The sequence below is a fragment of the Labrus bergylta genome, chromosome 3 (assembly GCF_963930695.1).
Source record: "Labrus bergylta chromosome 3, fLabBer1.1, whole genome shotgun sequence".
Taxonomy (NCBI): domain Eukaryota; kingdom Metazoa; phylum Chordata; class Actinopteri; order Labriformes; family Labridae; genus Labrus; species Labrus bergylta.
In genome coordinates, this window is record NC_089197.1 from 29,100,048 (window position 1) to 29,114,810 (window position 14,763).

The window sequence follows — 14,763 nt, forward strand, 5'->3', positions numbered from 1 at the left end:
GTTGGTTTTGCAGGTTTTTCATAAGCCCATGTCGGAGTCGGGCCGGATGAAGGATGAAGAGATGACTATGATCTTTGTCAACTGGAAAGACCTGCTGACCTGCAACACCAAACTTCTTAAGTAAATATCTCATTAGCAGAGTGAATGAGATCGAGTGGGGACTGATGGTCTGACAGCTTTTTAAATTTGGTATCTATTTGGATTCTGTCCAGAGCTGCTTATGTTCATGTGTGTACTTGTATGCATGTGCAGAGCTCTACGTGTGCGTAAGAAGATGGGAGGGGAGAACATGCCGGTGCAGATGGTGGGTGACATCCTGGCTGCAGAGCTGTCCCACATGCAGCCCTACATCCGCTTCTGCTCCTGCCAGATCAACGGATCCATGCTGCTGCAGACCCGCATCGACAATGAGCCGGACTTCAAAAACTTTCTCAAGGTATGAGGGAGAGAAGAGTGTAAGGAAGGAAAGGGTCCAGAGTTTAGGTGTAGGTGGTAAAACAGTGTGACTGAAGAAAGCTGAGATGCTTTGAAGTACAGGAGGAGGAGATAGACATACAATAAGGATGTTTTGTTGTGTTTAAATGAACCATTAAATCATTATCGTGTAGTGTTTTAGAAACAAGATACCTTGCAGTTACATACATGGCAATGGAATACGTTTTCTTGTGTTTATTTGTCTTTTATTCCCATCAGAAAATTGCCACAGACTACAGGTGTAAAGGTATGCCGCTTTCCAGCTTCCTGCTGAAGCCCATGCAGAGGATCACACGCTACCCACTGCACATCAAAAACGTAGGTCACCATGTTCAAACTGCGTCTGTTTGAACTCCTCATTAAAAATAATGACCTCATGATGTGTGTAACCGTGGAACAAATGAACGTCCCCTTCTTTGTCTAATTAACTTGTGTGTGTTGTTTGTGTGTATTTGTGTGTCTGTGTGGGTTTAGATCCTGGAGTGCACGGCAGAGGGCCATGCTGACAGAGGTCCTCTGAAAGAGGCTCTGGACAGAGCAGAAGAACTTTGTCAACAGGTTTGTTTCTTTCACATATCACCTCGTTCATCTGTTCAGTTACATTGTAAGACGGTTCTTTTCTTAATGTTTTTGGGGTGGAAGAGATCTTGTTGATCATTTGATGTGAAAGATGTCTTTGCACTGAATCTTTGTGTTGATCAGGTCAATGAGGGCGTGAGAGAAAAGGAGAACTCTGACAGACTGGAATGGATTCAGAGCCACGTACAGTGTGACGGGGCTGCAGAGGTAATTCATTAACTTGTGCCACATTCATTCAGTGGGTGTTGGTTTGATTACTTTTTTTTTTTACTAAGTTGGTAAGAATTTTCCACCTGACCCAGTGCTAAAGAATTAACCTTCTGACATACCTGTGTTAAACAGAACATGATCTTTAACTCCCTTACCAACTGTCTGGGCCCCAGGAAGCTGCTCCACAGTGGAAAAGTGAGTAAAAGTGCAGCATGTCAGAGTCACTGAACCAATCTGCTGGGTCTTCATATTCAGGAGAAATCCACATTTTTAATTTTACTGAATAAATATTTTAAATGTAAATACTGAGCTCTAAGAACCAGACAGAGTGAGGAGCACAGGGAGGTGAGACATGGAGACAAACCACCGAGCGAAACCTCGACCGTGGAGATCAGTGAGCTGGTTCACCCCAGGAGGATTTCAGACAGACACACTACATGTCACATGATGTTACATAATCTAAAATCTTCTGCTGCTAAACTGTAGATGTAAAGTAAAACGTGAGCAGAATGGAGGGGAACAGTTTTACAGAAGTGAATAATGTTTTAGAATTGTTTTAAATCACTTGTCTGTTTTCAGATGTTCAAAGCAAAGAGCAACAAGGAACTGTGGGCTTTCCTCTTCAACGACTTCCTGCTTCTGACTCATGCGGCTAAGCAGTTCACCTCGTCTGGGCCTGACAAACTGTTCAGCCATAAGAACAACGCACAGCTCAAGATGTACAAGCCCGTAAGTTTTAAAGTCTTCTCCTGAGGCAGCTTGATCAAGGTATCATGGTAGAAAGCTTTCTTGATGAAAATTATTATTATTTTTTCTTCTTTTTTGGGAAGAAAAAAATCTGACACTCTACTCTTGCTGGACATCGTTGAACGTTTGTTTGGTGGTTGGATTTGAACCAAAAGCCGCTGTGATAAGGAATAGTGTCTGCATACAAAACCGCTAGGCTAACCAGCGCCTTGAACATTATTTTTTTTTAATTGTAGTCAGGGAAGTCATAACAGAAGTGGAAGACAAAATGACTGAGTTGCAGAAATGTGTTGCCAAGCTGGCACATTTCTTTTGTTTAGAGTTTGTAGTGATTTTCAGCTGTGTGTCTGATGCTGTTCTATTCTTCCCTGCAGCCGGTGCTGCTAAATGAAGTCCTGGTAAAGCTTCCAGATCCCTCTAGTGACGAGCCGGGCTTCCATATCTCACACATCGATAGAGTCTACATACTCAGGACTGACAACATCAACGAACGGTAGCGTGACACATTCACACACACATACACTGTATACTGTATACTGTATAGACACAGGCATTACCATTACTGTGTTTCTGTGTTGGTGTGTTTTCAGGACGGCGTGGGTTCAGAAGATCAAGGCAGCGTCTGAAGAATTTATTGAGACGGAAAAGAAGAAAAGGGAAAAAGCCTATCAAGGTTTGTGTTTCCGCTCACACGTTCAGACTGATGACAGCCTGTGTCACGATCTGAATGTAATCCCTCTGTGTGTGATTGCAGCTCGGTCTGTGAAGACGAGTGGAATTGGCAGACTCCTCGTCACCATCCTGGAGGCCACTGAGCTCAAGGCGGGGAAATCTAACGGTGAGCGGGGATCAACACAATCATGCTGCAGGATTTGAAAAACACACTGTGAACTTAAACATTGTGGTAAAATCCAGCTTTTACACAACGCTGTGTGCTACAGGCACCGCTGTATTGACCTAATGGAGAGATCATTTAACTATTTTTCTATCTCTGATTGCGCTTAATCTCCCCCTTCCCCCTCCTCTGTCCCTGCTCACCTGTCTCTGTGTCTCCCTGCAGGTAAAAGTAACCCTTACTGTGAGGTGACCATGGGAGCTCAGATCTTCACATCTAGGACCCTCAACGACACTCTGAACCCCAAGTGGAACTTCAACTGTCAGTTTCACATCAAAGACCTCTACCAGGACGTCCTCTGCATCACCATCTTTGAACGAGACCAGTTTTCCCCTGATGGTCAGTACCTACATGCTCATTTACCTTCTCTCTTTTTCTTTTCTCCTCCTTTCTTTACTCCCAAGTATTCCTCTTTAAAGCTTTTTAAAGTGAAGTGGTGTCAGTGTGCTGCTAATAATGTCTCATTCTTATTCTTAGTTTCTTTAAAACCCAAATAAAAAGTTCCTCTCTTTGTTGCCTCTCATTTCAGTGTTTCTGGGTCGGACAGAGGTTCCCGTGGCAACCATAAAGAAAGAGTTGGAGAACAAGGGACCTGTAACACGTCGTCTTCTGCTGCATGAGGTTCCTACGGGGGAAGTGTGGGTTCGCCTCGACCTGCAGCTCTTCGGCAACAAATAGAATGAAAGGATCGTGGAGTCTTAATAAGATACTTTCCTCCTGCAGAGAAACCAAATAGGAGAAGCTGCTTCTTTTGTCACCTTAACAAACTCAGATGGTTCCCCCCTCACACGCCTAACACAGACTTATATAAACCCCTTGAACGTTTACTCACATGAAGCCTTATGTTAATATTAACCAGCACTAATAATACCTCCTATGACATCAGAAGACTCTTCCAATAGGAATAAGGGCTTGAGTGACATCATCCAAACCAACCAATAGTAGTCAGATTCATCTTTGTTTCTGGTTCATGGCCTCACATAGAGTTGCATTGCGGATGCAGAGTGTGTACTGTACACTGTCAAGTAGGGTGTGTGTGAAGCTGAGTAACCGTCAAAGATGATTTAGAAGCAATTAATCATCATTCAATGAGTAAGAAGCTACAAATATTAAAGTCTAAGTTCTCTTGACTGAGACTCAGTTTGTCAAGTCCAGTCAACCATGGTCATATAAAAAGCTGTTTGTTTTTCTTACGGGATTTTCATACATTAGAGGTTTGTGACTGATGGCTTTCAGGAGGTCTTTGCGTTATGGCTGTCTGATCACATCATCACATCATCTTCTCACTGAAGAGTAAACAAGTCACGACAAACAGCAACAATCCGACAAGAATTTTGTGGTAGGAGCTCTGCAGTCAGTTTGATGTAGAAGATCTCAGGACAGGCTGTCCTGGGTTTAGTCTTGTAACGGTTGCAATGTTTTGTGTGCGTGTATGTTTTTGCTCAGAGTCTTGAGGACGCGTATCACACTTAACATTTAGTTCGAGGAAAATTGCTCAGCCGAGGGCTTTTGATGCATCAACTTCTGGAGTTACCTTCTGGCTTTTAAAGGAAATCATCTCTTTATTCTTTCAAGATATTTTAAAACTGTAACTGTTCTTTGAGATGATGGTGGTGATAGGATAGAATGATGTGCTTTTTTTTTTTCTTTCATGCACAAAACCAGCCAAGGCCAAGTAGTTTAAGGGCAAATTACCAGGAGACAAAGTGACACAGGTTTGAAAAGCTGCATTGATGAACGTTCAAACTCTTTCTCCTGCTGACTCAGCTCTTCCTTATTTCTTTATGATGTAGAGGACGTCAATACTTTGCAGGAACACAGATTTTAATAGCTAATAGTATTTTCCAACTTTTTTTTTTTCTTTATATTGAAGTGTCACTGTCCACTCCTCACTTCACTAACCGCAATATTGCCCATCTCTGTGTTCTCAGAAAGTTTCCCTTTACGACTCATCCACCATAAAATGTTACACGGACAGGGTGGACCGGCTTTTGTTTCTGTTGTGGAGTGATATGTTTTTGGTCTCTTCTGTCTTGTTTTAGCTCTATCTTTGAATCCACCTTCTCCTCTCACTCTGAGCGTAAATGAGCAGAAAGGTATTTATTTCTTAAGTTATGCGTGCGTGGGACTATCCAGAGGTTTGGAGCGGCGTTGCCTGCTGTGTCATCTTGGATGATCGGTTGTTATCCACTGGGTTTGTCTTCGTGCGACGTCAAGTAACAGAAACATGTTGATATTGTTTTGAAAGGCAATACTCAGCATCCAAAATGATTTTCTGCGGTTGACTTTTACTGTAATGTACATGAGGTCATTAGTCATATGTAAGGCCTGCTTCTCTGTGCTCTTCAATCAACGCAATTCTCTTTAAAGTCCTGTTTTAACTTAAATGTCTCTTTGTTTTAATGTGTGCAAACAGACTGGATTAGCTTCTTTTTATTTATAGGGGTGTTAAAGTGTGTCTTTTCTTGTAATTAACTTTTATTTTCTGCAGACGACTGCGGTCTCTTTAACCCAGATGTCTGATCAGCCTGGAGTCTGTAACCTGCTGTTTGTACTCACCTCCATGTGGCACTCTCTGAATCAGGGTTTCTTAAGTCAAATTAAAGACATTAAAAGTCAACAAGTTGTCCATTTGTTGTCTGAATGGTGACTTTAACACTTTAAACTTTTAGCACATAACCTCTTGAAGAAGCACTCGAAGGAGGTGTAGCCCTGAAATTCAGCTTAAGAAGTTTTTTTTGTGCCGTGATTCACAGAAATCATGTGATCATTTTTAAGTTTCCCCCAGTGAGAAGAACATTTGAAAGACTTTTCATTCAATAGGTAGGACAAAGGGGTTTGTTTCACTACATGCTAGACTAATCTGATACATTTGAGATGATGTATAAGAACATAAAACATATTTTAGTTTAACAGAGTTAACTTTTTGTGAAATGTGTTTAAAAGAAAAACCGACCCTCTATCAAAGACATTCATGAAAATGAAATTTTGAATAAGTCTACTTTGTTGATCTAGTATACTGTAAATATTCATGTTTTTTTGTTTCCACTGGTTTTCTTGTTGGTGTCCAGACACAGAGTCAGTGTGTGCAGAGTGGAGTTGTCAGTGCGCACCAATAGAGCTCATTAAGTCCTTCTTCACCCTCCACTGGCTCGGGGTGCACAGGAGCAACAGTGGTTATGTAACCACACAGAGTGGCTGTGCGACAGGCTGACAGCAACGCACACAGCCAACAAAGTCAGCTGAACTCAACCCTCTCTAACGCAGTGCTGCTGTTGTAGTAATGGATTTAATGCCGTGGGTATGTGTTGGTATAAATAGTACTAAATCATTCTGTTACACCCAATTAAAATAATTTGTGCCCCAGATGTAGAAGAACCATTCAACCCCGAAAACTTTTGTTTTAATTAATTTGAATTTATCGCCTCGAATTGTAATCTTGAGCAATCCTATAAAACAGAATAAAATCATGTTATGTCACTTAAGATCAGGTTATGCAGTTATGTAGGAGTTACTTAAAGGGTTAAATGACTTGATGTAAGAAACAAGTCTCACATTTACCATACTGTGAGTGTATTGCTAAGAAGATGCATATGACTTCTATAAAATACTGCAAGATTTAAACAGAAAATGAGCGCTAAACTCAAACATGTAAAAAACAGATGGCTTTAACATGCTAAATAAAGGTGTGTGTGTGTGTGTGTGTGTGTGTGTGTGTGTGTGTGTGTGTGTGTGTGTGTGTGTGTGTGTGTGTGTGTGTGTGTGTGTGTGTGTGTGTGTGTGTGTGTGTGTGTGTGTGTGTGTGTGTGTGTGTGTGTGTGTGTGTGTGTGTGTGTGTGTGTGTGTGTGTGTGTGTGTGTGTGTGTGTGTGTGTGTGTGTGTGTGTGTGTGTGTGTGTGTGTGTGTGTGTGTGTGTGTGTGTGTGTGTGTGTGTGTGTGTGTGTGTGTGTGTGTGTGTGTGTGTGTGTGTGTGTGTGTGTGTGTGTGTGTGTGGGGTATGAATGTGTACAGACAGTGTCAGTGTTTTTCTCTGTGGTGAAGTTACTCAGGAAATATGAACTCAAAGGTTTGTGGAGCATCGACCTACAGAAGCACATTCCTATTTGTTTAAAATGTTACATGAAGTTTAAAAGACTAAAAGCTTTAGACTGTAAAATGAACTGATTTGAGAACACTCCCACTGCAGCATTGAGGTGTAGATCTGTTTGTGAACCGTGTTGTGGCCTCACTGTTATTAAAGCTACCAGGATTCATATTTTTATATATATAATTTTGACCGGTTAGTTTTGGAGAAAGTAGCTTGCATGTGACAAACCAGGTTGTCGTTTTCTAGCAAAGTTGAAGTTATTATTTTGTTTACTGCTCCTATCAGCAATGTTTCTCAGACATACAGGCAGCTGTTTTCAGAAATGAAGTTTGATGAATCCTCTGCACACAGCGAACAGGAAACAAACACAGTGAGCAACTAACTGGAAAAAAAAAAGTGCAACATTTGGAATATTTCAGTGTTAATATTTCATCACACTGAGCAGGAGGTGCAGGAATGGATACATTATGGAGCGTATAAATGTCAGATATGTGTCTTTGTCACATCTAGAAGCAGGGTGAAAAGCTTGAAGAGATCAACTTTTTTTACTTTATTAGGCCGGTGTGTTTCCGTCAAATAAAGTTGCTTTTCATACTAAAACATTTTCTGGATCTTTTTGATCTTTTTTTACCAATCAAAACATATTTGTATTCTGTACTTTAATGCAGAAAGATATGAGTTATATGTTGAGTTTCTCCTTAAATACTTAGTTATCATATTTTTAGCCCTCGTATGAAAATGAATCATGACTCATAAATCCTCTTCCCATTGAATTTTAGATATGATTGGAGGAACAGTGAGTGGCCAAAATAACCAAAAAAAAAGGCAATGGTTCAGACAAGGTCAGCAGAGAGGGAGCGAGTGGGATAAAGTCTGAAATGAAAGTGCAGTTAAGCAGAAGAAGAGAGCAGTTTGGAGCCAGGAGGAGGAAAAAGCTGAGACTGAAAGGAATAAACACATGTGTGGACAGAGAAGGAGAGTATCCAGAGAGACAGTGCCATGTGCACGGAGGATGAGTCTGAGAGGCCCTCAGTTCCACTTGACTCAGTCATGGGAATGATTTGATTATCACCACATGAACAGCTGTCTTATGTAACACACACACACACACACACACACACACACACACACACACACACACACACACACACACACACACACACACACACACACACACACACACACACACACACACACACACACACACACACACACACAAAGCAAACACAAAAAATAATGAGAGGTCCGTTTTGTGGCCAAAAACCTATGTTGAGCGAAGGTGGCCTGAAGCAACAGAGAGTAAATGAGAGACGGAGTGTGTATTAAAGGTCAGCCAGGTCTCTTCCTATTGTCAAATAAAAATAAAGCTCCTGGGTGTCTTCATCTAGCAGTAGGAAGATTGTTTTTCAGAATATGAAATAATAAAAAAGCTTTCAGAAGCGCTAAATTAAAATTTGAGCAGCGCTGGGAGAAGTTTTCACATCCTCCAGTTAGGAGCAGCACTGTTAATTTTCTGTGTAAACAAATAAAGTGTTTGAATAAATTGTTTCATTTAGTCATTTTTAGAATCGCCGTAATTTGATATGTTCGTTTACCTGACGGACAAAAAAGGGGAATGAAAGGTCTTTATGATTGAAGCAATCCAATCTTTCCACCTTCCCCGTTTGAAATTGAAGAGTAAAGGTTATTTTACTCTATATGAGGTTACATACATGATTACAAGCTGATATTCTTCTTTAAGGTCAATTTTTGAACAGCATGAAACCTTCAGTGTGACATGTGCTTCATGTTTTTAATCCTCTGTGCCCTCAAAGAAGACACAAACAAAAAACTTCCCCACAGGGTAACACATTGCTCCATCACTAGAGGTCTTTTATTACAGGGACCTTAAAGCTGGTGAACGTTGTAATACAACATTGTGAAAGTTGAAGAAAATATATAAGTATATGAAAAGTATTAGTACTCAATATTTAGCTGAAATTCCACTGTGAGTGATATATATTGATAAATTATATTATCTTTGTCACTGATCCATTCGAATGTTTCAGATTAAGGATCTCATTTAATTCAATCTATAACAAAGCATTACCCATCCATTATCGTTACCACTTTTCCCGTTCGGGGTTGCGGAGGGGCTGGAGCCAATCCCAGCTGTCATTGGTCAAGAGACAGGTACACCCAGGTCCATTCACCAGTCGATCACAGGGCTGACATAATAATAATAATAATAATAATAATAATAATAATAATAATAATAATAACTTTTATTTGTAAACTTGTACTTTTACAAACAAACAAGGATTTTACAAAGTGCTTTGACACGTGAACGAACATAAAGATCAGAATATAACAAAGCATAAGAAACCTACCATAGTATAGAGACATACAACCAGCCACATTCACACCTTTGTCAATTGATCCGAGCATGTCTTTGGACTGTGGGAGGACACCGGAGTACCTGGAAAGAACATTCAGACTCTACACAGAGAAGCCCTGTTCAACCGGGATTCAAACAAGGAACCTCCTCCACAATGCATTATACTTTATAAAATCAACAAAGCTATTTAATCCGGCCAAAACCTGCTATTCAGTATGAAGCATAGACCAAAGTCAGCAATGGACTTGTGACTGATGTGTCCTGTGTAGCTAAAACCCCCCAAAAAATTTGTTCATTTGAGCGTTCAGTCCTCCGTTCTCTTCATATAAATGATTAAAAGCAATGATACTCCAAATGTTGAACTGGCTGACATGTTGTTCATCACAATGAACAGTTCTTTTGGCTAATCCAAAGTAGGTCATCCTGCTGCAATTAATACTCACTAGAGCGTCAAATGTGTATTGATCCACAGCTGGAAATAATCCCTTACAGATGTACTATTGACTGTAGTTTGAGTCAAGTTTGCTGAATCATCTCTTTTATGAAATCACTGAGCCTTTTTATAAAAATGAAATTGTACATTTGTGACCTGTTGTTAAGCAGTGAAGATACAGTAGGCCCAATTTTCATTCACTTTAAGCCCTATTCTGTTCTCCACCAACTCCTTTGGGATATATCCAGCTCTCTAGCTGCTAAATGCTTCTTTGTGTTCACTAGCTTGTTGCTAACTCTGACAGTCTGCTGTGCTACTATCTGTGCTGTACAACATGACTTTAGGGCTTTTTAGTGGGAAACAGCTGCCTCCTTCTACACTGAGAGCAGTGACCGTGAAGCAGTAAACAAGGAGCTAATCTCACTCTTAAACTCTGTAAAGGAAGTCTGCAGGTTTGGTTGATCATTTTCTGGAGACTATAACTGTGAGCATCACCTTTGTCACATCGATTCCACGTTGACATTTGATACATTGTTTAGTCACTGTTAGTTTAATGTTGCTTTAAGGTTTTGTGTTTTTCCAGATCCACATTTGTGAGTGAACGACTCATGCAGTGTTGGTTTTTAACTTTAAATACAAAGTGGTGAAAACAATTAAAGTACAGAATATTTGCAACACCATCCTTCATTTTTCTAAACACATTAAAACATGTCACATAGGAAATCACAGCCTCAACAAAGACAACACAAGAATGTAAGAATTTGGGCATATTTTAAGATGGGTTTTGAATATTTCTAGCTTGAGTGCTTCTTTAAATCCATCAGTAATTATTAAATAGTTGGCCCTGTTTTATTTTAGACTGCAGGTTCACCCCCCCAAGTCATTAACAATGAAATAACATACCAGTGGAGGTAAACTGTACTATTATGCAGGTCAATGTTCCTGACGGGCATCTGAAAAACACAACTCCTGTCCCTGGCTATTTCACCGACGAATTACAACACAACACCAGAAATACAGTTAACAGTGTTAATATTTCATCGTCCTGAGCAGGAGGGGCACAAATGGATGCATTATAGATGGTAAGCAATGCATGTATTTTGAATGCACGCACAAAGAGAAGTGGAAGAAGTTTGCTTGTTTTAATCACCTTCACCTGCATCTATACTTTCTTCTCAAAGATTTTTGAGCAATCGCTTTAAAGATTTGTTTGTTTATGCCTTTATTGTAGAGACAGGACAGTTGACAGAGCCAGAAACCAGGGACAGAGAGAGTAAGGATTTGAACCCGGGCCGCCTGCTTCGAGAGCCACAGAATCAGTACATGAGGCGCACAAACCGATCACTCGACAAGACTGAGAACAGATCTCAAACATAATCTGATGGCAGAAATGGTTCCCTGATAATCAAGCCTTTACACTTTGATGACATTTCAATATGTCGCCACTTCAGCTGAATGTGTTATGTAAAGTGAAATATCTAAAAAGAGGTGTTTTAGTTTTTATCTTCCTGACACCCAATCAGATAACACCTAGACCTGAGTATTGTCCAAAACCGAGAGACCTCTATGGTGCAATCAAAAATGTATCAATTATATATATATTTTTTTAAATAACATGCGTATATGAAACTATAAACTCTGTACAGAAGTGATAAGGTTACAGCAGTATGTACAGCCTGGCTTAGCAGACCTAACCTCAACCTAAAAACAAGCTGACAATTAAGGATGTCTGGTTACTGTCAGTCTCATGAAACTATGTATTACTAATATCTCTTTAATTCCATAATATTGTATACCTCGTGTAGAGGCCAAAAATAAATAAGTCTGTTACTTACCTTTGTCTTGTGACCAGAGCATCCACTAAACACCTTAACCATGAAAACGCTCTCCAAAATAAGACTGTCTGTGGAGAAACGTGAGCTGTGTGCTGATATGGATCAAATCATTCTCATTATCACAATCATTCTCTTATTCAATAAATAGGGCTCTTCAATACTGTGTTTAGTTGTCAATCTAATGATAAGTACGTGAATATATAGCCTATGAGAAAAAGGAAGGTGCCAACACAAAGTAGCTGGGTAGTAAATTATTCCATATCAAAGAGTGGGAGGTGAAAAATGAAGGGGAAAGGAACAGAATCATACTTCATAGGTCGTAAACTGGGAGTGGTTCATTCACCACATTAACACTGCATCCCTTTTTGTCTGATGGTCAACTCGGGTTGGAATTTTCAAATCCTGTTATAACGATTGTTCATAAAACAAAGGGAGTCTGACAAATCCTCAAACCTCAGAACCTGAACAGAAACTGAAAGACAATAAAGAGATAAAATATGGTTGCACATCAGGCCATATGCAGAGGTAAAACTTCATAGTTATCAACCCATTAGGTCAGGCAGCTAATATAACCGTAAGTAAGGAATTTACACCCTTTAGAGAATGCTGTGTAAATATCAAACAGTAATGTTAGCTTTTAGGCTAAATCACGAAGGCGTCTGTAAGCTGTTGTCTATGGGTAATAAAATATGTAGTTTTTACTTGAATATGGCTTCATGTCCCTCAGATTTTCACTATCTATTTCTGATAATGATCAATTATGAAGCATGATTTGAGTTGTTCCCTATAAACTTCAAACAAGTGACAACATGCTAACATTGTTTAAGCTTCCCCCTGAGCATGATTCAGAGAACTACGGGCCCCTAAATTCCCAAAAAGTGAACATTTTTATTTTGTGCACACAAGTTATTATCTTTTGCGCACAATATAATTGTCTTTCACTTTCTGGGACTTAAGGGGCGCCGTAGAGTGTAATGGCTAATGTAACAAAAAAAGAGTCACTTAGAAGTGTTAGCACTTAGCCTTGACCCCACGGTTAGCTCTAGACTTTCCCTTTTTATCACCACAGGTGTCAAAATTCTGTTGTTTGGACTTTGAATTTCTTATAGCTGCTTGATAGGTTAATAATAAAAACGTCAAATCTCAAATAGTCAAACAGGCCCTCACCTCTCATAGACTGTAGTCCTCTACGATTTCATCGTTTTGTAGGACTGTCTCGATGTATGGAAAGTTTCTTTTGTATTGATTAGTTAATGAAAAAACAATGGATAGGATACAGATTATCCAGAAAGACTCAAGGCCATAAGTCAAAGTAAAACAACATAACCTGTTGATACCCCAGTAAGTAGACTGTTAGCCTTAGGACCCATAGGTAACATTACTAATAGCTAGCTTAAATTACCGTTACCTTAAATTTAGTGCCTATCCTATCGACCTTTAGGCTGATACTCTCAATTCTAAAAGTAGTGTAATGCTAATTGAGCTCTTGTAAAACAGCTGTTATGTAATGTAGATGTTTTGTTTAAAAGCTAAAGGGGCTGAATGCAGTCATACAAAGTCTACCTTAGAGCAAAGTGTCATTAAAGTTTTAAGAGACCCTTTGCAGAGTTTTTTTTTTTTTTTCTACATTTACCTGTCGAGAGCTTTTAACCTGGATAAGTCTGTCAGCACAAGACCAAGCACAGGAGGTTTTCAGCTTTTCCTGTTGCATAATCAGCGCAAAAAATAACTTGCCAAGTTGTCAGGTTTGCTGATACATTTTTTATAAAATATAGAGTGAATTTTAGAAAGCTGTTGACTAAGCTCTTGAACATCTCTCATATTTCCATCAAAATCAGTCAGCCACACAGAGACATGAACACACACTTTTAGTTATAAGATATACACCAACAACAGGCATGTAATCATCTGTCTGTGCGCAAACATGCCTGACGAGGGTGAATTCCCAAACACAGCGTAATGAAATAACAATAACCCATCTATATGCTGCTGCTTCACTGGCATTCAGTGTTTACATATATGAACTCCTCTGCACATTGTTTTACTCATGACTGTTTCAATGCTTTGTTTTATTGTTTATTGTTGGTGTTATCCCTGCCACGTCCTTTTGAATCGTGTTGCTTGAAATAGCTGGATTTTAAAAAAAATAAAAAATTTCAACTAAAAGTTTTAAATATTAAATTCCATCTCCTCTGATAGGCAATAAAATCATGTGTGCATCTGACTGTTTGATTTTTAAAATATCACATTTGATCATTTAAAATATGTGAAATCTACATATGGGCACATGTGGTTTGAGCATGTACAATGTGTTTCATGTGAATATAGGCTCTCAGTTTGTTCTGTCCCTCCCTCTCGCCTCCTTCACCCTTCACTCTCTCCTCCCACTGTTGAAAGAAAGAGATAGAAACCAGGAAGGCAGGGGCAATTCCAACTCTGTGCGTGTATGTGGCTGAATGCGTTTTCATGAGGGGGATGAGGGAATCACAGAGCCAGAGAGAGAAGGGGATGCAGACATTTGGAGAAGAGAGAAGAGAGGGGTTTTGCCGACCTGTCAGAGTCTTTCATGTCACATTTCTGCCCTGAGGAAGACCTGACCTCTGTCTCTGTGTGTGTGGAAAATAAGCTGGAAAAACTAAAATGGAATACAACGGAAAACACCACTCTGTGAAACAGCCAGAGCAACAAACCTCCTACTGCTCCTGTATGACAGAAAGAAGACGGACTGAAGAGGAAAATGAATGAAACATTTTCTTTGTGTCTACTTGAGAAAGTAAAGAGGAGAAAGGGACTTGTTTACGTGGGCCAATCTGACGTCTGAAAGAAGATTTGTACATATAATTATACTGTTGAGTGAAAGGCAAAGAGCAGAGAGGAGTTAATAGGGGAGGAGGTGGTAGGAATGGGGAGGAGAGAGTAAAGAGCAGGGAGTAAAGGAGGACAGAGCAGAGAGAGGAGAGGACCAGAGCAGAGAGGAGAGGAGAGGAGAGGAGAGGAGAGGAGAGGAGAGGAGGAAGACAGGAGGAGAGAGGAGAGGAGTAAACACACTCCAGATGGGACCCCAGCATTAATAAAATGTAAGTGTAAACAGAGCGTTTGCATGTGCATGTGATGAAATATCACATG

The 14,763-nt window shown here is 39.9% G+C and overlaps 2 protein-coding genes across 3 annotated transcripts in view; both read left to right on the top strand.

Annotated features, from left to right (window-relative positions):
• The window catches only part of itsn2b (intersectin 2b), a 33,817-nt gene extending 28,283 nt beyond the window's left edge, over positions 1–5,534 (top strand). For both annotated transcript variants that reach the window (XM_065953105.1, XM_029278268.2), the window contains 12 exons: positions 14–120; positions 253–436; positions 694–792; positions 949–1,032; positions 1,177–1,260; positions 1,396–1,458; positions 1,843–1,992; positions 2,385–2,503; positions 2,601–2,683; positions 2,765–2,848; positions 3,071–3,244; positions 3,435–5,534. In XM_065953105.1, coding sequence (XP_065809177.1) covers positions 14–120; positions 253–436; positions 694–792; positions 949–1,032; positions 1,177–1,260; positions 1,396–1,458; positions 1,843–1,992; positions 2,385–2,503; positions 2,601–2,683; positions 2,765–2,848; positions 3,071–3,244; positions 3,435–3,583 — 1,380 coding nt within the window. In that variant the 3' untranslated portion in view covers positions 3,584–5,534. The remainder of the gene's footprint in view (positions 1–13; positions 121–252; positions 437–693; positions 793–948; positions 1,033–1,176; positions 1,261–1,395; positions 1,459–1,842; positions 1,993–2,384; positions 2,504–2,600; positions 2,684–2,764; positions 2,849–3,070; positions 3,245–3,434) is intronic.
• An 8,527-nt stretch (positions 5,535–14,061) lies between these two features.
• The window catches only part of eva1a (eva-1 homolog A (C. elegans)), a 9,845-nt gene continuing 9,143 nt past the window's right edge, over positions 14,062–14,763 (top strand). Inside the window, exon 1 of the mRNA XM_020651900.3 lies at positions 14,062–14,714. The gene's annotated coding sequence lies outside the window, so the exon portion shown is untranslated. The remainder of the gene's footprint in view (positions 14,715–14,763) is intronic.